Source organism: Oenanthe melanoleuca, chromosome 10 (genome assembly GCF_029582105.1).
Source record: "Oenanthe melanoleuca isolate GR-GAL-2019-014 chromosome 10, OMel1.0, whole genome shotgun sequence".
Taxonomy (NCBI): Eukaryota; Metazoa; Chordata; class Aves; order Passeriformes; family Muscicapidae; genus Oenanthe; species Oenanthe melanoleuca.
Window position 1 is genome coordinate 11027738 of NC_079344.1, and position 23280 is coordinate 11051017.

The 23280-nt window shown below is 42.2% G+C and overlaps 1 protein-coding gene across 1 annotated transcript in view; it reads right to left on the reverse strand.

Annotated features, from left to right (window-relative positions):
• AGBL1 (AGBL carboxypeptidase 1) overlaps positions 1–23280 on the reverse strand; it is a 261953-nt gene that overhangs the window by 142543 nt on the left and 96130 nt on the right. The window contains exon 18 of the mRNA XM_056500274.1: positions 17541–17721. Within this exon, the coding sequence (XP_056356249.1) occupies positions 17541–17721 (181 nt within the window). The remainder of the gene's footprint in view (positions 1–17540; positions 17722–23280) is intronic.

The window sequence follows — 23280 nt, forward strand, 5'->3', positions numbered from 1 at the left end:
TTATTTCAATTTTTTTTTCTTAATTTGCCAACGCATTTTTTAATTATTTGGGACGAGTGGTACTAAATGCAGATACAGGGAGTGAAACCCCAGAGATGTTTACAGTAACTCATGGAATTCTGGGGCCCTTCTGTATATGCTACAGATAAATGAATTATTACTAACACAATTTTTAAAACAAGTGATCAAAGAAAATTTCATTTCACTTAGCCAAAAGAATTTCAAGGAGGAGAAAGAGAAATCTGCTGCCATTTTCAAGTTTGATGGCTGCTCTTCTCTTGTAATTCTTCCCCACTACCACCTGTTTCATACTTGTCATTAATATCATAATTGCTGAACTGTTAGTCAGAGAATTTACAATCACCACTTATTATTTCTTGAAGATTGAGGGAAATTGCCACAGAAATGAAAGCTATGATTTGGAAGATATAAACCCAGGAATCTTTTTCCTGGGATTTGAGCTTGTTCCACATCTGAGGAAAGTTTAAGCTACACACTAAAGATTCCGAATGCTATTAATTAGACCACATAAAACTCTCTCTTATTTAATATAAAACAGTCTACATAAGTAATAGGGGGAAATATTGTAATAGTACAGGCCAACAGGGAGCAAAGCTACTTAATGAATTGGAAAGGAAGAATTATTTTGCAAATGCAGGAGAACTACTAGGCCAGAATTTCCCTGATTGAGGTATATTGTCAGAGCAGCAGAGGGAGGCCAGAAAGGGATAAAAGACATAAAACCCATCAGAATAGGGTAAACTGAGAATAGCTGACATAAAGCACACACTTTTTCAACACATACTACAGCTCCTAAATAACATAGAACCCTAAATAACTCCTGGAATCTTGGATAGCAAACCTAGGTAAAAATTAGTCTACCTGAGAGCAGCTGAAGAAATCTTCCTATATGCTGTGGGGAACCTGCCCTCTCTGGACAACAGTATTTTGTGATCACAGAATGGTTTGGGATGGAAGGGACTTTCAAGGTCATCTTGCTCAACCCCCTGCCACAGCAGGGACACATTCCACTAGACCAGGTTGCTCCAAGCCACACTCAACCTGGCCTTGAGCATTTACAGGGATCAGGGATCCTTACCATCCTCAAAATACAGAATTTTTCCCTAACTAAACAGATTTTATTTTAGTTTGAAGCCATCCCCTTTTGTCCTGCCTTGTAAATAGTCTCTGGATGCAGACTGGGATGTGTTTGGCTTTCTGAGCTGCCAGAGCACATGGCTGGGTCATGTCCAGCCTCTCACCCAGCACTGGTTCTTGTTAAACCTCATATGATTTCCAATGGGCCACTGCTCATTCTTACCCTGGTCAATGTCCTCCTTTAAATCATCAACACCACCAGGAAAGAACAGCAAACAGTTCTCTGAGCAGTCCCCACCAGAAATTACAAACAACGAGCGTGGAGCTTGCAAGGTCCTTGGTCCATATCATGCTAAAGAGGAGACTTAAAAAATCCCAGTGGATTACCAAAGCAAAAATTAATAAAAATGAAAAGTGGGAGACTGGGAGAAAAAAAGCCAGAAGGAGAACTGCATGGGGAGAGAGAAATTCACAAAGAAGGAAAGGGCAAAAGTGTAAGACAAAGAGAGACAGATTCTGAAACGAAAATAAATTAGGATATAACTCCCTGTGGGGGTAAAGCAAGGGAAAAAACACCATATGTTGGGATAACAAGGAAAAACAAGCATAATATTTACATTTCTTTTCACATAACTGAAAAGGTATAAATCATAAGAAAAAGTAGCTTGGTACTCTGGGGGTTTCTCAGTGTTGTTTTGTTAACACACAGAGACCCAGGACTTTGCTTAGAGCATCTTCCATTAGCTCTACAGAGCAGAATTACAAATGAGGAACCAGATCATTCTCTGGAAATGATGCTAATATCAGTCTCCTATGGTAAATAAGCTTCTGCACTGTGGAGGTTTCAGCTGAGAGTTCAGGATGCAAATTCAAATAGCACTGGGCAAACATCTGATTGGAATCCTGGAAAAAATGCCAAACACTTGCACCAAAAACCCAGAAAGATGAGACAAACAACACTCTCATTTAACAATGTTGCTTTTCCTTCCCTGTCTCCTGCAAATACTAGGAAGAATCTAATTTTCAGTATACTCCTTGTTACCAAAAATCCTAACACAATTTATGGATTATAATTATAAACCAGACAGTGAAACATGAAGAAACTGAAGACAAGAGCTCTTCTCCAATCCAGAGCTAAGACTACAACATTCTCAGTCCCAAAAAGCAATTACAGCTTTAAACCAGAAAAGAAGCCTACAGGACCTTTAAACCAGAAAAAAAAGTGAAAATCAAAGTCAAAGGCTGAGTTTCACTATCCAGCCTGAGATGTCAGTCCATCATTTGTGACAATAAGCTATTGCTCCATCAGGTTACAAGATACTGGCATCATTTATCTGTTATTGAAATGCAGTTAAAACATTCAAATATAATAAAGTGACACCTCTACATCATGTTGGAAGGTAAGCAAAAAACAGTTATCAACCAAAATTAGTGCTCCAAGGGAGGGAACAGCACGAGTGTTTGACACATCATCGAGGATTACTGCCCTGTTTAACAAGATCCCTCTGATGACAGGTAATGACAAAAGTGATGGCTCATAGCCTGGGCTGGGGATTTTGCAGACCAAAGCAGAAGATGCCACATGGCCTTGCTCCTCTTCTGAAGGCTCTGCACAGGGCTCACACTTTTGAGGGGTGTCTGAGTATAGAGAGAATTCAACAGGTGTCACAACTGGAGTAAACATTACCCTTAATAATATCTGAAAAGATATCTTATTGTCATAGCTGCTCTGGATTTTATTTAATTGTTGTGGGATTTTTTAAAACCTATTTTTTGTTAAGAAAGCAGAATACACTACAGCATTCTACCAGTGCTCACTGCAGTGAGCTAAAGGATCATGGAGAGATACAGGGAGGGTGTAAAGATGCTTTTCTTCACTCCATTGTTTCTTCTGACTTCTTATAATAAATAAAACTGGAATTTAGAATTTCTCCCTGCTTTGCTTGTTCATGTTGTCTCCCAGCTTAACTTTTCTTTTTCAGCCTTACCCCTAGGATTTCTTACCCTTGGCTATGCCATTCCAAGCACTTTTTTTCTCTGTACTCAGCCAGGTCTGCCTCACTGTGACTTCAGCTGTAGGAGTTAGCAAAATTGGCTGCTTTGATTAGAAATGTGTGAGTGGAAGGCAGATAATAGCCTGGTTCTCTACACCTGATCTCCCAGTGAGGGGTCATTGATAGGGGTCAACAGCTGAAATAAGTGTCTCATCACATGAAGAGTTTGTGAAGGAAAATCTGTACTGTCAAATGAAGTGGAGCACAGCAGCACTGGGAGCAGGAGGGGCCTGACTTATCTATATGTTTGGGTTGGTTTGTGTTTAGGAAATTTTATTCTAGGAAGGAGCTTCCAGGAACTGTAGAGCCTGAAGTCCTGACTGGAGTGCAGAACAGATTCACCTGAGGGACTGGCAACTCCATCCTCCCAGAAATGGATTTGCCAAAGGGGCAGGAGAAGCTGCAGCCACCCTTCTCCAAGGCTATGCTCTCATCTCATGTAATCAGCCTGTGGGAACAATCTGGAAGCAAAGGGATTTCCTTAAGCCAGTTCACTGATGGGCTCTGATTACATTATCTCCAGACTAATTAATTTGTTGATTGACACTTGTAACATGAAGACCATCCCAGATAATTTGACGCTGGCCATGGGTGAATCATCAAGTCAGAGCCTTCACTTTAAATGTGGCTGTTATGAATGAAATGTCACATAGTGACATTTGATATTTTGCACCAATTACTACTGTGCATGTGGGCACATAAGCACCATTTAGGCAGAGTCAGACTCAGGCTTTTAGGAGTTGAGGGATCAAAACAGACAGACTACTTGTCTTGTCTAGGTTTATAGACTACATAGCTATTGAGAGTCCATTAATCAAGTGGAGGAAAAAAACAGCCATTATGGCTAATGAAAAAAAGAGAGATGGACTGGAGGAGGTTGAAATGGACAGGTGCCTGTTATGCCCCACATCTTTTCATCCTCCTGAACAGCCACTGGTGCATGTGTCAATCTGAAATGAACTTTAAAAAATAAAGAGCTACTGTTGGGTTAAATGTGACACAGAGAGAAGTCTGAGATCAAGTCACACACTTTCCAACAGTGGGAGACACAGAGCTGTGAAACTTGCTCCATTACTGCTTAACTTGGATGGTCAAAACAAGCAGGAAGTGTCCTGCAGACACTGCTCCTGTGTCAGGTGTGGTGGGAGTCAAAGCCCTGCTCCTTCCCTCAACTCTTTTGTCACCCTTACCTTTATAACAGCACTTGTACCACTTTGCCTAGTTCCCATGTCTCACACATGTAGGAAATTACAGATCAGGACTTTCATTCCACTGCATTTCAGATTCAAACTACCAAACAGAGGTGAAAGGAAAGAGGAAATCTGAGGAGAGAGGCAAAGTCTGGGCATGTGCCAGGGGAGAGAACCATGCTTCCAGTCCAAAACATGGTGCTGAACAGGGACAAAGCTTACATGAACTAAACTTGGTGGCTTTTTGAAACCTTTTGTCCTCATAGTTTTGAGACAACTGTTGAAACTGAGGTTTATTCTTGACAAAGATGTAAAATTGGGGTACTCTGGAAGTCTCAACAGAAAAAGATTTTAAAATTCTCAGCTCAAGACTCAGAGGCTATTATGCCCATGAGAACATGCACTTCCAGCCTTTCTTATTTTCTCTTTTGAGCACACTATTGACCCTACCTACAGCTTCCCCCAGTTGTTTGTGTAGCTGCCTCTTGTTTTGGAGAGAGTGTTGAGAGGAAGCCAGCATGATGGATAACAGGAGTCCTTTGACATACCATGTCATTTATCACATAACAGCCTCAATCCTGCTAAGGTGGCCTTCTCCATATGTCACTGTCAGCTCCTGTGCCACCTCAATGCATCAAAAAGAAAAGTTTGAATATGAAGCACTGTAATTCCTAAGTCACAGCTCATTGCAGCTTGCCAGACATGAAGAACCATTCTGTCTATCTGCCAGCTTGTTTGTTTAATTTTCACTGTCTCACATATGTGAGAAATTAAGTCTTCAATGTGGAAGAAAACCAGAAAAAGTCAGAGGTCTAGCAGAGGGAAGGAAGATAAAAATCTCTAATTCCATCAGGAATCCAATGTGACATTTTGAAGTGGAAAAAGAAAAGGCAGCCTATTACCAATAGGTATTAGGGAATTAGTAAGAATTCTTCCTTCTTCCCACTCAAGGAAAGAGGGTCTCTAATGGGCTGATGTGAATGTAGCAGGCTTAAAGCCATGCAGATAAGCTCCTGAACTCAGCTGCCTAATGGACACCTATCTCATCTCTTCCCCCTCTTGAAGGGTACAAAATGCACTGAAGGCTTCCAGGAGAGCCTCTTGAGATTATCCAGCAGGTCCTGCTTTGGGCTACCCAAATTAATCAGGACTCAGCTGCCAGTGCAAGATTTCAGCAAGTCAGTTCCCAGGGGACACCTGAGAGCACCAAAAGAGGAGGCTGGAGCCACTGCTCCTCTGACATCAACCCAAGAGTGTCTGTGCAGTCCCATGAGCTTTACCACAGATGGCAATGGAAGCACGAGCCACCCACACTCTTCCATGAGGCTGAAGGGATGCAGCTGGCTCAGGTTAATTAAGTGTGATGTCAAGTTTGGGTTGGCTGGAGCACACACCTCATCTGGAGTCATCTTCCCCTCTCCAGTGTGAAATAGTCAAGGCCACAGCTCTTCATGTCCAGTCCCAAAACATTCGTGCAACAGGGTAAGACCCCTTTTCTCAGCTTGCTCTAACATCCCACCCTGCTCATAGCCCAGTCTCTGCAGAGCATCCCCAGCACCATCAGAGCATCCAGGACTCTGCAGATGAGTCCAGAACAGGCTTGTTTTTAATTCCTTTTAGTTTAGATTGTCCTTGAATGACCCATGACTGAGCATAGCTCCCACATCTAGCCAGACAAATTGTCCTACCCCTCATCCTGTCTGTGAATCACCATTTAGAAAGTCTAAGTTACAACCTTCCTTTTCACATTCTTTTAGCAGCTTACAAAGCTTACATTCCTGCCCCAAACTTGTATGAGTCACAGACCCATTTCCCAGGCTAGATAAATTTGCATATTACTTCTAATGATTCACAGACTCCCCCAGCATGAATGGTGTAAAACTCCAAGAATTAAGATGTCATTTTGCATCACAAAAAGTGACTTAAAAATATATGGTTTCCCACTTCCTTGGGTTATTGTCATATAGTCTTAATATATTTCCATTTCATATAGTTTCCTTCCAAAAGGATCACAGGCAAGCTACAGCTTGAAAATTAATCAATGAACCTTTATTATGCTAACCCTTAATAGGATTACTAATATGAAGGAACTTAAACAAGAGTTTTTTCCCCAGGAACTGTTTACTGACAAAACCTCACCCTCCTGTGACATTCACATTGCTACTGTCCTTCCCTGACATCTACTCTTTCTTAAAAAACCACAGAAGGGATATTAAACACAATCTTCTTTAAAAGCAGTATTTCCACTAGGCAGAAGGCAGATGACTCAAAAGTTCCTATTTTTGGTGCAAATTCCAGTGTGCTGAAGATCTTTGAGCAGTTTAGCTTCAGCTCAAATAGCCTTCCATTTCTGTGTCAGACTGGACATCTTCATCCTCTCTTGAATATTTGCAGTAGATGCTCTTTATAGATATATTAAAAATCTGAAAAAAATAAGAGCTTCTTGAGCCTCCAGAAAGCCTGTGAGCTAAGTCACTAAAAACCCTTTAAAGGCCTTGGCAGTCCTACAGGCAGCTCTCCCCTGAAGCTGCAGGATGGAGCTCTGAATCAACAATAGTGCTTCTGCTTTCCTTTGTCTTTCAGAGTTTGGCATAAAGACAGACTTGTTTATGGTGCATGTAGGGAAAGTAGGAAACATAAGAATGATAATTCAACTGGGGGCAAGCCTTGGTCATTATTTGGGCCACTAGGCAATGGGGTTGAATTATGGCTTGCCATGACAGTATCCTAAATAACTGTTAGCAGGAAATATTATCTTACATTACAGAAACAATTACAAGAGTTAACCATTTGGAAAAGGAAATCATGCTGCTGAAGAACTGCCATTCAGCCACCACAGCTCACATTCCTCAGATTAAATTAGAAATTTCAAAGGGAAGAGAAATCAATCCAAGTTTATGTCCAAGTAATGCAACATGTTTTTAGGGTAGCACACACCAAAACATATGCATATTTGTGTTGCTGATTTGCACAAACCCATTCCCCTAGGATGAACATCATAATTGAAAATGAGAGCACAAATGGCCACTTAAATGCCTGAACCCCAGCTTGAGTAATTGTGCATGCACACACATATCTGTTTTTCAAGCACAACTGCATCCTTTCAATCCTGGCAATCTGGATCAAAATAGTTTCTATTAACATTATATATGCATTTACATGCATAGAATACTGTATCATTTAGACATCAGAAGTTTTGGCAAACCTTACAGCTAACTCCTTATTTAGGTTTCCATGAGGTCTGAGCAAGAATTAACAATGAGAGTTGTACCTGCACCACAGCTAGTTTGTGGAGAATTAGATATGTACTCTTTAGGGACCAACCCATCTGAGACTGCATGTAAAATTATGTTTCAGAGCTGCCACATGTGTTTCTCAGAGATTAATAAAATACTAGGGAAAAAACACAAAACAGAAGGGGGTTGATTGCACCTAAGTGATTTCTTTCTTGTGCTTTGCAACATCTGCTGCAGACCTGGTTGCCACAATTTCTACCCAGTGGCCTGAAAGCAGAAACCCACAACATTCACAAAGCAGTGGGTCCATCAGTTATGAAAGAGCCAAGTCCAAAGGGGGGACAATGCCTGAAAGTAAAGCAGGTGTTTTGTTATGGCACTTTGAGACCAAAGATATTACAAATAAACTTCTGTCATCAGTCCACACTGTCACAGGAGACAATCATCAGTTAAAAGAAGAGAGAGCTATGAACCCTGTCAAAGCCAGCTCATTAGAGAATGATCCACTCCAGATGGACTCCAAAATTGTGTGGGATCTGCTGCTCCAGCGGGATCCCTACAATCTATAGGGCCTGATGGGATTCATCTGAAGGTCTTCAAAGAGCTACTGGTAATGGAAAACCCTTATCCTCAATGATTTTTGAGCAGTCTTGGGAATCCAGAGAGGATCCAGATGACTGGAAGCTGGTAAACATTATCCCAGTTTTCAAGAAGGGCAAGAAGGAGGACACCAGAAACTACAGGTCTGTCAGTGTCACAGGTTTGGGTCGGATATTAGGAAAAAGTTATTTACCCAAAGAGTGGCTGGGCACCACAACAGGCTCCCCAGGTCACAGCACTGACTGACAGAGTTCAAGAAGCATTTGGACAATATTCTCTGGCACGTGCTGTGCCTCTTGGAGTGTCCTGTGCAGAACCAATGATCCTTATTGGGTCCCTTCCAACTTGGCATATTCTGTTATTCTGTTATAAATAACAGCCCTGAGCTAGGCTTTTGTTTAGATAAGAAATTGTGTAATAAAAAGATACACTTGATTTGAATTCTTTCTACTGTTTACAACAACAGAGCCTTTTTCTTAATATTCTCCTTTTTATTTACATTCCCAGCTGTATTACTGTTATGAGCCTGAAAGCTCAAAGCCATTGATATGGACACTATTTGATTTTTGAACAGACTACATGCTGGATGGGATTACATCCCATTCAAGGCTGTCTAAAGATAGGCAGAGAAGTAGCACAGTTCAAGGCTGCCCTCACCTGCATGTCAAGGAAAGCAACAGAAATTACTGTGACTCAAACACTTAGCTGGTCTCCACCTGAAATCCAGACAACAAAGTCATTCAAAAGCAAACTCTCTTTTGTGTAACAAGCATGTTCTAGAGTGGAAAACAACTATTCTCCCACCATCTTTGGGTTGCCACGTTCAGCCTCTCCGTGGGTTACAGAAGGACACAGGTGAATCTGCAGACTTTGGTTTGGCTGTTCCATGCAGATGGTTCAACACACAAAGTGTCAGCTGCCTTTCCAGAGATCTCAGTCTAACCCCAAAGATGTTATTTTTGTCATCTAAAAATACCCATGAGAAACACAGCTTGGTCTTAACCTCCCACAGCTCCTTCCACTCCATGTTCAGACCTCGTGTCACCTCTCTGCTCTCACAGATGTATCCAGACCTGCCTTGGCTAACATTATATCCATCTAAGCACTGCTACTCAAACGAGGTGCTAAACATTTCGATTATATTGACCAAGATATTTTAGAAAATTGGATGGGAGATCACCAATTTTTTTTCACATCACTGGAGCAAGAACTTCAGGTCATGATAGTGCAGAAGTGACTGATTAGTGCAATAAACTACATGGCTACATAAAGCCTCTTTCCCTGGTTCTTCTCATTTCTGAGTGATATTAAAATAGTTTATGAGTGTTCAGCTGCTTTGCACTTTACACCCTCTCATGTGCCATAACTGTTAGAGGGAAGACAGAAAAATCATCACTTTTTAAATCTCTGCCTTTTGTTTTTATGCTAATGACCTTTTGTTATCTAACAGACAATGAATACAGGAAACGTTCCTCAAGAAGTAAGTCTTCATTAATGCCATTCCTGTCACTGCTGGCAGAAGACACCACAGACCAGAGCTAGAACTGAGAACCAAACTTCTGCTGCAGGCAGTGCTCTGTGAGAGCCAGGGTCCCTGGGAGGACTGCTACTTCCCTCTCCTTCAAAAGCTGATCTCATGGGCATTTTGGGAGAAAAATGGGGCAACATGTGAAACAGAGAAGGAAACTACCACCAGAGATGCTGCCATGGAATGCACATGGAAAGAATTCACATTGTTCCTGCCAGGTAACTTGAAAAAAACCTCCCAATAAAACAACATTAGGTAAAGATACTAATCTGATTATGGATTGTTATGTGTGCACATTTAGCAATAAATCCTTTTCCCTACTGGCATTCTATGAAATATGCATATTATACACACAGAGTAGAATATAGCAGCACCTCTCCAACTGGTGAGTCCTTAAGTCTTTGCTGTTTGTGGCAGACAAACAAAAGCAATCAAAAAGGTGCATTAGGACCTAGACTACACTGTTCACTGCCACTTCTCCCCTGTGTTCTGCTTCCCCACACACTGAAGGATCCTACAGGATATAATGCATAATGTACCAATTTTATATAAGGACACATCCACTGGTGATATTCAATAAGCCAGTTCTAAAACACTATGGAAATTTTTCTCATTTCTGCACAACTCTGAATACAGCATAATTTCCAAAGAATTCTACATCATAAATCACCCCTATTTCCATGCAGAAAAACATCAGCACAGTTACCTGCTATCCCCACCAAGGCTGTGACATCATGGAGGTAGGATGTGCTCAAACACCAACCTCAGAGCTGTGCAGTGTCACTGACCCAGGGTGCACCATCACTGAGCTCTTTTCCCTGCCAATCTCACCCCCTGTTTCTTTATTTTCTCCCCTCAGCTCAAACCTGAGCTATACAACTTCAAGAGCCCTTCAGTTTTCCTCCCCCTTCAAGACTCAGAGCCACTTTGCAGCATTAGAACTCTGCTGCACCTTTTTCCTCTCTCCCAGCAGTGCTGCCCATTAGGCTGCAGAAAGGGTTTTGATTTCTCACCCTCTCATTGCAGTATTGACTCAATTTTCTGGTTTTTATTTTCTTGATGCTTCCGTGGGACATTCAGCTGGGTTTATAAAATTAGGATGGCAATTTGCTGAAACCACTGGAGCAAATTTTGCTCGTGTAATTACCCAATTGCATGTGCAATCACACAAGCCATGTGCACAGGTAAACAATTCAACTTCAGCTGGACCTCTGTAGGTACATTTTTTGCACAACAATTTTGAAAACATAAGCTCTCAAATGAAGCTTATTTTTGTAGACAAGGCTCTTCATCGCTTTTCTACAAACACCATTTCCACTTGCCAGCCTGTTTCCCCAACCCAAGGTAATTTTACATCCCCTCTCCTACCACAGTACTTCACCAGCTTTAATGCTGCATTTGAATAACAGATTCTAAAGAGAGGGAAGGGAAAAAGTGAGAGAGAAATACATAAATAAATAAAATGTTAAAGAACAACATTAGCCAAAAGACAAAGCTAACCCAGCACAGAAATTTTTAAAAGTAAACTCATGGAAAATCAGCTTTACACTTGCAAACCTAAACTCCTGATTTTTTTTTTTTTTTTGTTTATAAGCTTTCAAAAAATTCAGTGCATATTTCACAAAAAAATTATGTGTTTTAATACTTAAAAGGGCCAAATAGCCACATAAAATGAGAAATGTCACTTGGAACTCCAGGGATGTCCAGCTTTCATGTCGAAAGAAATACTGCCTGATTTATTACACAGGGTAATATATGAAGGTATATTACAAGAGACAATAACCTTCATTCCCAGGCAATTTCAGCTTTCCAGGTAGTGTGGATATTGCAGTAAAGTACTGGACATTCTTCATTGCATCTATAAAAGTGAAGTTTTTACAATTTCATTTTGTGGACTTCTCTTTTCTCATCCTATGAATAACAACTCCATCTCTGCATCTGTAGCTTCCAACAGGCTTTAAGTCAGGTAAACAGACTTGATCTTGAGATGAGTGGCCAAAAGAGCCCCTTCACTTGTGATATTAGCTTGACTCCAAAATATTCAGCTTTGATGTCAGTGATTGATGTCTACCACCATCAGCTACAAGGCACCATCCAAGTTCAGCAGCAATTACATCTCAGTGTAATTTATTTGCTTCTGCAGCCAGCTGGGCCAGGGTTTGCATATACATCCTGGAAATCCCAAGAAGGTCTAAAGAGACTCCTGATTTTTAATACATTTCCCTAGTTCCTGCATTGGTAATACTGAGGAATCCTTCACTACCTCCCATCAGGTGGTTGTGGAAGTCCCTGCAGCAGGATACTTTTCCTGTGCCAGGATGTAATCCTGAAGAAGAGCTGCAGCTGCAAAGCTCAGAGCTCCATGAAGTGCCTCATGAGATGCTGGTCAGGCTGCAGGGGAGGCACCAGCCCAGCATCCTTTTCATTGCCACCAGTCCCACTGCACAGCCTGTGGCAATAATGCACCAAGCCCCAACAAGGCACCAGCTGCTCCTTGCCTGTCTCTCTGCAGAGCCCAGCACAGGCACAATTGTGATGGGAATAATATCCCACAAATGGGACTCAAATAAGCATAATAACAAACAAAAGGGATAATGACACACAATCAAGCTAACAAGAATTATAATATAATTCAATCATCTCATTAACTTCACTAAAAGCCAGCTTTGTACTCCAGTCTCCTGGCTCCTGAAAATGTCTTCAAAGGAGTGCACACATCTGATTACAAACTCACATCATCAGTTAGGAAAACAGACACGAATGCAGAACAAAGGCATCCCTTCCTGAGCCTGGAACAACCTGCTCGTATCTAATATTCATGCTAACTTGAAAATGCAAGGTAGAACCTACCCAAAATGAAATGGGTCCCAAGGCTAGAAGCTGAAGTGTTTAGGAGTCCAAGGCAGTAACATCACTGAGCCCACACCCAGTGATTTTTGTAGTAAAATTTCCAGGTGACCTTGCACCACAGCATAAATCGCACAGGAAAAAGCACAGGGACACACACACAACTCATTGGGCACCTTTGCTGCTTGAGAGCTTACAAAGCTTTGGCCATTGTAACTGGGAGACTGATGAAACATGGAACAATGCCTTGGATCCTTCCAGTTTTTAATATGGCCATTAACTAATTAGATTTCATGACCATTTAGAAGACAGATGATACTGCAATCTCCACTCTATTAGCAAGAACAATATGGTACTTCCATGAGAAACCTGCCAACAGGAGAATGAAGCCCCAGAATTTAAACAGACCCTAGATCCTGTCCACACCACACTTTTTAGTCAAAAGGCAGGAATTGTCTTGGTCAGTTTTTAGGCTGGGCACTGGGACAAGCACTCATAAGCAACAAATTGTGCTCACTCTCTGGGTCAAACTCCTGAAAGCACATGGGATATGCTGAAGTAAAAAGGAATTGTAGCAAAGTACCCAAAATTTCAGCTATACACCTTCTGAGAAACAAAAGCACCAAACAATAAAACCAACTACTGACACAAGGCTGGTGCTGAGTCCCATAGACAATGATATCACACAGACTCCTGTTTTAGAGGCTCAGGCACACTATAAATTAGGTGAGGGTGTTAAAACAACAGCTGGCTGCTAATTAGTCACAGCCCCCCTCAGCAGGGTATCAGCAAAGTGGCAGAGAACATCTCGAGTAAATTAAATTTTAAAAAATCCTACTGCAATCGCTCCCCTGACAGACCCTTCCTTCATCTCCCCTCTCAGCTTTTTATTTATTGTAATTACTTTAGTAATAAGATTTGTTTCCTTGTTATTATATATATTACCATGCAGGGCAACAACAACAACAACAACAACAAAAAATAATAGCTGGGAAGAGTTATGGAGCTTATTTATCTCCTTGGCTGTTATTGGGCCGTTGGGTGGAGAGAGCAATGAGGAGGTGGGGGCCTGGGAAAAGCAGTAAATAGAAAAGAAAGCATATTCCTCGGGAGCAGAGACATATGGGGGCATATTTACGAAGGAGGAAACACTGACAATGAGTGAATAGAGCTAATAACTCAGGGGGCCCAGCAGCCCTGGCTGATAAAGGAAGGAATAAACAATCCTGCACTGGAAGTGCTGTCAGAAGGGAGAGTCCTGGGGTGCAGCTGTCTGCAGGGGGATGTTTATCACAGAAGGAGAGCCAAGGATGGGCTGTCACATCAGCACAGCACAAAGGGCCTTGGATGAAACTGGGGCACCTCCCACAGCAGAGAGGAGCTCAGGCAAGTGTGTGGTGCAGGGCCAGACACCATTTCTGGTTGTTCCACCAAGGAACAATTCAGTGAAATGAGAGCTAAGAAATACTGCAGCTCATATTTTATCTCATGTTCTGCAGGCTCTAGCCACATTTGGTACCCTAAGCTCTCAAATCCATCACTGCCCTTTCAGTGGAAGGCAACAGAAGCAACACCTGAGGCACCAAAGCAGCAAAGAGGTGTAGAAATTTCTGCTCCACTTGAGGAAAATTAGTCCACACTTCATATGCACTTCCCAGAGCCAGCTAGTATCTCAGTACAGCTATTCACAGAACTTGCATCTTTGTCATCTCTGAGGTCTTAAGGAAGCCCCAGTGCACACTCTTGGCACCTTACAATGAGCATCTCAGAGCACAGCCAGTGCACGTGAGGGTTGAGTCTTCCACAATCTACAAAATGCTCTTTTTTATCCATGTATGCCTTGCCTTCCACATATGCCTACCCAACTACTTTTGGCAAGGTGGTGACAATTTAGGCGCAGAACTTCTGAAGAAAACAGGGGGACTGCTATTAACTGTAACTCCTTCCTAGCTATTTACTGTGTTAGTCCCTAAGAAGGAGTTAGGCATAGCATAGGATAAACAAAGGTTCAAAAGAGGCTCCTAAAGCATTCCTTATACCTCTGGTATTGGGTTACAACAGGGGACAGGCTCATAGAGCATCTGTCAAAGAGCAGCACATGACTCCTGCAGCACCTCTCTCCTAGAGAGAGATTCCATTAATTCAAACCACTCCTTTCCCAGCCTCCTCACATCTCTGAGCTATCCTTAGGGAAACACACACATCATAGATTAACCAGTCTGGAGTGTGTTTGCAGAGTGCATGGCACCAATTTAGAACTAAACTTCTCCTTCAAGCCTCTGACCACAGAGAAGCAATAAAGAGAAGGAGGGATGCCAGCAGTTGTACAGCTTTGTGTGACATCACCTCAAGATTTAGTCCTTAAGGATGCAGCTCTGCATCATAAACTGACTCCTCAGACCAGCCATTAGCTTTTTTTCCTATCCCTGATTCTTTCTGCCTCTTATTTCCCAGAGAACACAATGTACCCATTTAGGAGAGTAAGTATTAATACAGGAGAGAAAAAGGTCATTTATACAAATAGTGTGTTTGGGTATAGAGACAAATGTGCTTCTTCTCCTCCTCTTAAGATCCAAATAGAAGGCACCAGGTTCCAAAGGTTAAGTGGGAGCACACTCCTTTTTTCCTTTGTAATTTTTGAGTGTGTGCAGAGGAAAACTGTTTTGGAAGGGATTTCAGTGGGCATTTCTGTCTCTTAATTTCAGTAATTGTAAAAAAAGGAAGCTTTTCTCTGATAGGTTTGAGGAGGTAATGAACAAATCCCCTGAGAAAACAAGGAACAGACAGAGCAAATTAAAGGGGAGGGAGCATCAACAGAGAGACAGAAAACCCAGCCCTCACCTGCCTTACCTTGGAGAAGCAAAGCTTACTCAGCCTGTGCTGGGGGAGGGAACAGGATGATTTTTAAAATGGATAAAGAATAGTCCACGGCTATATTCCAAAAGAAAAACCAGGATTTCCTCCACCTAGCTGCTACTATGGTTACCCCAAGGCTTTGAAGAAATCATGTGGCTTCCAATAAATTTTCTTTATCTAAAAAACACTCACCAGCTCCCATCTCCACTCATTGGTTCATTAATTTACAAAATTCATCAAGTTCTTTTCAATGAAAATCCTCCTTGATTTAACAGGAGGGAAGAGTGAGAAAAGGGAAGCAGATGAAAAGAAAAAGGAAACATTAAATTGCATAAAGAAAGAAGAAGAAAGTGGCAACTCTTACACACCCACACACACTTTTACACACTACCAGTAAACCTGAGGCCCAGAACAAAAATATTTCTTTTCATATAGGAGGAACCGAGGCTACTAAAAACATATATATAAAGAAACAAGAAGAATATGTGGGCCATGGGAGGCTTCACAAGAGAGAAGTATTTAATGTAAAGCATAAAGGAATTATTTATTCTGCTCCCCAGGCCCCATGATCAGTAAAGAAGATGTGGCCAAGTCCCTGTTCTCCTGGTCCTATTCATTTAAGGTTTACTAAGCTTTCCTTCATTACAGATTTAACTACAGATCAAGCTTATCTACACCATGGAACACAAAACACCCCCCTGTGTGACCCAGGGCCATACCCTTCACTCAGGTGTCACAAAGAGCCACATTTCCCTCCTGAAGGTCCCTTCTCTGCTACACTGGTTCCTGACAGCTGGGGGAAAAGGTCAGCCATTCCCTCCAGTCCTGCCTCTGATGGAAAATTTAACTAAGCGTGGTGAGAGGAAAAGAATAAGGGAGAAAAGCCACAATTGTTTTTCTTGTCCTTTCTGTCTGCGAGGATCAAGAAAGCATTTGGTGCTGACAGAGGCTTTGAACACCTGGGGCAGCACCCAGCTATTCTGAACAGTCCTCCCAAGGCTTCTGGCAGACCCAGGCCCTGGGGAGCAGAGCAGCCCAAAAGCTGTGACATCACAGACTAGAGACTGTCAGAAAAGCCCCAGGTGCTCCCTGGTGAACCACTCACCCCAAACTCAAATGTTTGAAACCAGCTCAATGCAGTTGCTGCTCAGGATTTGCTTTTCTCTTCCTGCAACACTGTCAGCACAGCCCAACCCCAAAGCAGGTGTGGGACTGTAGCTTAAGAAAAGTTGTTCCTCTGCACTTTGCTGTGTTCCAGTGCTTGTTTAAGCCCCTCTTTCAGCTTTGACATTTCTCATGTGCTCCTCTGCAATAAGCCAGGGGACACAGTTGTTGCAAACCCTGCAAGACCCCACCAGCAGCCACTGGTGGGATGTGACCACGATGTCCTGTCCTTGCATGGGGCAGGAGCAACAGCTATTAACTCATTGCCACTCCACAAACACCCAAAGTGAACAACTTCCACTGTCTGCAGAGAGGAGGAGATTTGTTTTCCAGCAAAGTGCAAGCCTACCTTAGCTTAGAGCCCTCTTCAAGGTTTCACACAAAAATACTTCAGCTCAACATATCAGGAGCAGAGTTGTACCTTTTCCAGTCATGTACAGGGAGAGGGAAGTTAGTGTGGGTGGATAGGGAGTGTATAAGGTAAAGAATGGAAAAAGAAATCAATATTTTTCCAAGATCAGATTCAGCATCTCTTAGGAAACGTGGTAAGGAAGATTGAAAAGAAGGTGGGAGAAGAAGGAAGGTTCACTATAGAAAAATATTTCTATATTTCTGAAAATTTAAGAAATCTTTATTCATCCCCCCACCAGGTTATAAAAAGCATTAATTACAGACAGTTTTTCCCAGGCATATCTGCTTTGCAGCTGTATTCTGCCCTGCTGCTTTAGCATTTATCAGTAAAGATCCTGTTTCTCCAGCACCACTGACACTCCTTCCAGGGAACTGAGAGATCTTCTGACCACAGACAGTACAGAACCACAATTCAGGACAGCACACCAGGCCATGTCTCAGATTCACATTTTCCACACAGGATTGATAACAGGATGAGTAAAACACAGGGCAAAGGGAAGATGAGCCCTGCTGAGTGCACAGACAAACCCCAGAACAAGCCCATGCCACAACTCACTTGCCATTGATGACTCCATCAGGATTAAGCATGGGCACAATCTTGAAGATGAAACACTTCCTCAGGAGCTGAGCAATGGGATCACTGCTCACCAGGAACTCCAGGGTCCCCTTCATCACCCAGCTGGAATTGCTCTCCCCAGGGTGCACCCGGGCTGTGAGGAACACGTACGGGCGGCTGCCTGCAGGGCAAAGCAAACACACCCCTGCATTAGCAGCACTTTTCTTCCACCAGGATCTTTCCAAGTGGGTTTTATTCCTTTTGAATTTAAATAACCATCCAAAATGCATTCTAATAAAATTGCATACCTAGATATCCCAGATATTTTCTCAAGGTGCTGTTTATAAACTGAGCAAAGATTTGGTCCTCAGAACCAGCACAGAGCCCATTTCATCCTAAACTCTCTGTTTATTCTGTGATAACTTACAGGTATTTACATGTACCATTAGAAAGCATTCTGCAGGTGCAGGTTACTCCAAAAAGCTTTACCACACTTTCTAGTGATTATTGAAAGTTTGATCCCATCAAATTTCATTAAGGTTTAAAAGGCAGCAAGAAATTATTTCATTTTCTAAGGTCCTGCTCCACTTTCAGTATTTCATCATTTATAATTTAGAACTTTCTAAATATCTAAGCAGATTTGCCCACTCATAAGGGACTCCAAGGACATGCAAGCTGCCTGATCTCTGGAAATAATTTGTGTTGTAGGGTCAAAAATCATAATTAATTGAATTTAACTGATATAATTAAAGGAAATACACTAACACATTCACCAGAGCTGCAGAGGTTGAGTACTCAAACCTAATCATTATTTCATAACTATACAACAAAGGGTAGAAATAATAACACACGTAGCTAAGGCAAGCTGTTGCTTTTGTTGGAAAGACTTTTTCAGTTTTATATGATATAGATGCTCACTCAGATTAAAAAGGCTGATTTTCAGAAGTTGCAACTAGAAGAGTTCATCTGTTTCTAGCACTACTTTCATGCACGGGAAACAAGCTGTGTCAATTTGAGGAAGGGGAGGGGACTTGTGTATTGCTTTTTTTAAAAAAAAAAAAAAAAAAAGAAAAAAAGAGTAAATTGAATTTTTACTGAACAGTTCATTGATAATCTCTACTGAACCTATTTCAAAACAGACTTACAACTTAACAGCAAAAGTTTCCTTGTTATCAGATATGTTATTTGCTGTTCCTGTGAAAAAGCCACTAAACACATTTGGTCTGGTTGCAAGCCTCCAAAAACTCTCAGCATACATATGCTTAGACAAGACCAAGTTTGACAGCAGATTCTTTGAAGATCCCATCTGTGCTGAGCACACTTCAGGGATGGGCCAAGGAAGCAGGAGAAGGCAGAAGGAGAAACCTGCCAGGCACAGAAAATAAAAGGAAAGGAGAAAGCAATTATCTGTTTTAAAATGATCCCTTTGTGAGCTGACAGATTTACTTGAGTGGAGAGCTTTATCTGTCAGGGCATCACAGCCATGCCAGGGCAGGCTTGTCCTGCTCCATCAGGACACATCAGAGCCCAGGCTCTGCTCCCTTCCTGAGCTGAAAGCCTCAGCTGTCAGGACTGGGAGAGGCAGCAGGACAGAATGCAAACCCAAAGGCATCAGCTGAGTGCCCTTGTAAACAAATGCTGAATTAGCACTTGCACACCCCTGTCTTTAGCTCCCAAAGCCATCCTTCAGTTTGCAAATCATTAATCAATCATAGTAAAACAGGGAGGTACAACACCATCCCCAAAAATACAGATGGTAATAAAGAGCTGTTCAGCTGTTTGTCTGACCAAGAAAAGGCTGTGTCAGAGCTGGGAATACAGGTGAAACTTCTCATTTCACATTAAACAAGGAATAAGCATTAATTTCTCTCCTTAACTGTTTACTTTGCACAGTTCTGCTCAGTATATATTTTACAGCACAATTTACAGGGACACATTCAGATTTGGAAATAATCCCAATCCACACTTCCCTCTTAAGCAGTTGGTGGGGACTAGAAGAGTGAACTGCATTCCCAGCTCAAAGAGCTCCTACAGAGCAATCACATTCTGCTCCAGTAAAGCTACTGGGACTCTGTTTCTCAATAACCACATATTAGGCTTTTATCATTCTTACACCTCACCATACTGGGGGGCTAGTACATTTTCATCAATGTGTACTCATAAGTGCCCTAGGCACTTATGGACTGCAAAAGGCTCCTTTAGCTCCTGCAGAACCAGCCATTCTGATTTTTTTTGCCCCAGAATTAGAGTACACTAGTTCTATTCTTCTCCAGCTAATTGTGCATTACCATCTACCTTAGTAATGCCTTATAACAGCAACAAACAAAAACCAGATCTCACAAAGACATCAGCTGCATTTTGTCATTTCCAAACATTTTCTCCTTTCTCCCATCACCATGATTTAGTGCTGTTTTGCAGGCTCATTGCTGAGCTAAACTTATGGGGCTGTGCAGTTATAGCTGGGAATGAGGCTCCTGAGGACTTCTAATGGACAGCAGCTGTAAATAGCACAGAACAAAATAAAATGTACTCTCTTTTGCAATTGATGAATACAGCTTTAAAAACTCTTACCTCTTCTGGATATTGGTACAGAGCTCAGCATCTTAATTGAGAGGTTCATTCTTTAGTTAAAATAAGAAAAATAAATTAAAAAAAACCTCTAAGCAACAGCTTTCACATGTCAGAAACACAGGACAATTTGCCATAATTCTATTAATTGCAATAGCATGGGGCTGGCAGAGACATGAGTTCTGCTGTTTCTCTCAAGGCTCATCAAAGACAAGCTTGTCTTACTTAGACTCAGTGTTGGAAAAGCTCCTGGAGTCTCCAGATCTTAAACCTCAGGAAACATGAGAGCAGGGAAAAAAGAGACCAGAGATCACCTACACTGTTCTCCTGTGGGTGACAATGGAAGGGCCCCACTGCCTGCAGGTCCAGCCAAGGAAATCTCTCAATTCCAGTGAAAGTTTCCTTTGAAAGATCCCCTCCTGCCAAGCACATCCACAGCTCTGACATCCCACCCACAGGAGAGTCATAAGGAAGGTTTGTACAAGCAAGGAAACCACAGAGCTTGTTAACTGCCTGTTCCCTTCACAGGAGCCATCCCAGCCAAATCCCACATCCCAGTGCTGCTCCCCCAGAGTGCTCCCAGCATGAAAAGTAATGAAGCAGCAAATAGAGCAAAGAGCTGATGACATGGCCATAAAACTTGCTTCTCTTGAAACACCTGGAAAACAGCAGGAGTGGCCCAAACCTATGTTTTACAGCATATCCAGTTACTTTGGAATGACTGCTGACTGCTATTTACAGAGCTCATGAAAGGAGTAGACAGAGCACTGCCAGCCATGTCCACACTCAGCTGGCAGCACCAGTCGAGACCTCTGCACTCAGTTCAGCTGCTTCCCTTCACTCCTGACCTCCAGCACCCCCATAACTGAGTCCTGACCATCCCAGCCCAGTGCTACCAGGACAGCTTGCTGGTTTATACTGGTGCCCAGCTGCCCTTCTCTCTCTGCTCCTTCAGAGTACAATTTCCCTGCCCTGCTAAACCTGTGTTAAGGACTCACAACCTCAGGCTCTCTCATGTAGCTCCTCCCAGGACCAGAACTGAGCTTAAGTCCAGAATCCTGAGGCCAACACTTAGGCAGCTCCTTTCCAAGTTCTGAGGAAGCTGCCAGAAAGCTCAGGTTAGTCATTTATCTCTGCAAAGCCCACATGACACATAACCTTCTCTGGGATTGTAAATAATAAAAAGGGAAAGTAGAGGAGCCTTTTCATGCTACATAAAGCCTTATCCAACAAATCATGTCTCCTTGCACTGTGTTACATTTCGACATGCCCAGAATATAACATGGCATCAACAATACCCAAGGTGGGAGATTAAAGAACCACTGATTCCTCTTGCAAAACTTCAAGCAAAGAACCTTTGAATGATAATTTTACTAATGCATCACCTAATTCCCATCTCTCCTTCCCTTCACTCATTTTTGATTGTGGATATATGAATGAAAATGAGAGCTTTGTTCTTCTACTTGTGCTAACTTGCTGCTTAATCTCCTGCCTCTAAGGGTCCTCCTCTAGTCATGTCATCACCAAGGTTCACTAAGAGGTGACTTTGATGTCACTAATCGTGACATCAATTGTGGAATGAGAAGCCTGAAAGAGAAGAACAAAACCCCATTAACACAGCAGTGTCCCTCATCAAGGGGAGCACAGAAAGGAAATGAAAAGCAGTTCCAGATGCCCTGACCTGGGCTGCTGTTCTAAATTATTTCAAGCTGAGGTTTGAGCCATGCCATTTGTAAAGGGACACTGCATTGAAATGACACAGGGCTAGGATTTTTTTAAGGAGTCAAAGGGAATTATGGACACAGCATGTGAGAAATTCAATCTAGATCTGGGTCTTGGGCTGAAACTTTCTGTCTGTGCCTCTGCATATCTCACTTTCCTTTGCACAAACCCAGGGCCATTAAGACAAAGGCTTCTTTTTCTCCTTTATGTCTAAGTACAGCATAACTACCATGAGCATTACACAGATCAAAGGGCCAAGTTTACCCCAGGATATAGTAGAGAAAAACCAAGAAAGCAGAACATTTCCTCCCAACTTAATTAGCTGCGCCCACTACAGGTTGTTCTGTGAGTAAATGATGGGTAAACAGGAGGACATCACATAGCTCGTCCATGCATGTCACAGCTGCATCATGTCCTGGATACATCTGACATGCCCAAGGCTGCAGAGTTATGCAAAGCCAGAGAGAAAAGAGGAAATGGTGTGATGTACAATGAATATATTAAAGTATATTTGTAAAAAACATCAAATACTGAGATCACAGACAACAATGAGCCTGAATCTTTGTCAGATACTTTTCTCCCCTCCTAAAACTTTTCCACCAGTTGTCAGACTTTCAGTTGCCTTAAGACAGAATAATTCTTCCATGCCCATCTTCCCCTACCCCAGATTGCTGTCTCCTTTCTGTGCCTGTTTTTGGCTAAATGCTCCAAAAGCAGACACATCTGAATACAGAGGCAAAATACAGTCTAGCAGGATCAGCTGTTGTTTTCCAGAATTACCAATGAGCTATTAATTTCTTAAATATTTCTGTATTATATGCATTACTACTGTTACATGTGGCAAAGAAGTGAACATTACAAATTATCTCAGCTGCCTGTTCTCTACATTCATCTCTTGATGGGAGAGTTTCAGCCTCCAAGTTGCTTGGCAACCTTCTTTTGTGTACATGTTTTATGAATTCATTCACCTCTGAATCAGAGATGATCAGGGAGCTGAATATGGGTACAGACTGCTCAGCCTCAGTTCAGCTTGACCTCCTACAAACACTTGGTTTGAACTCCAGGAAATTGGTAAGCAAGTTGCCAAGCCTATTTTGGGGAAGTTTCCAAAATCCCAAGCTCTTAAAGCAGCAGGAACCACCATCATTATTTAGCAGGACCTTCAGTATGACTGAAGGCAAAGGAAAGCCACATGAACTAATTCCAGTTCAAATTGAAGGATAGCTCTTGGGGAAGGCTGGGGAACAACTGAACCTTTTTTCAGGATTATATCCATGGAAACCCTACTATAACCCTTTGCAAATAGCCTCAGATTATAACTAACATCCCCATCCCAAGTGTGTGCCCCTGCACCTCACAGAAATCTCCAACCACTGCACATCCAGTCCTGGATTCACCCACTCAGCATTCACTGGCATATCCAGTGTCACTCTGACACCCTCTGAGCTGC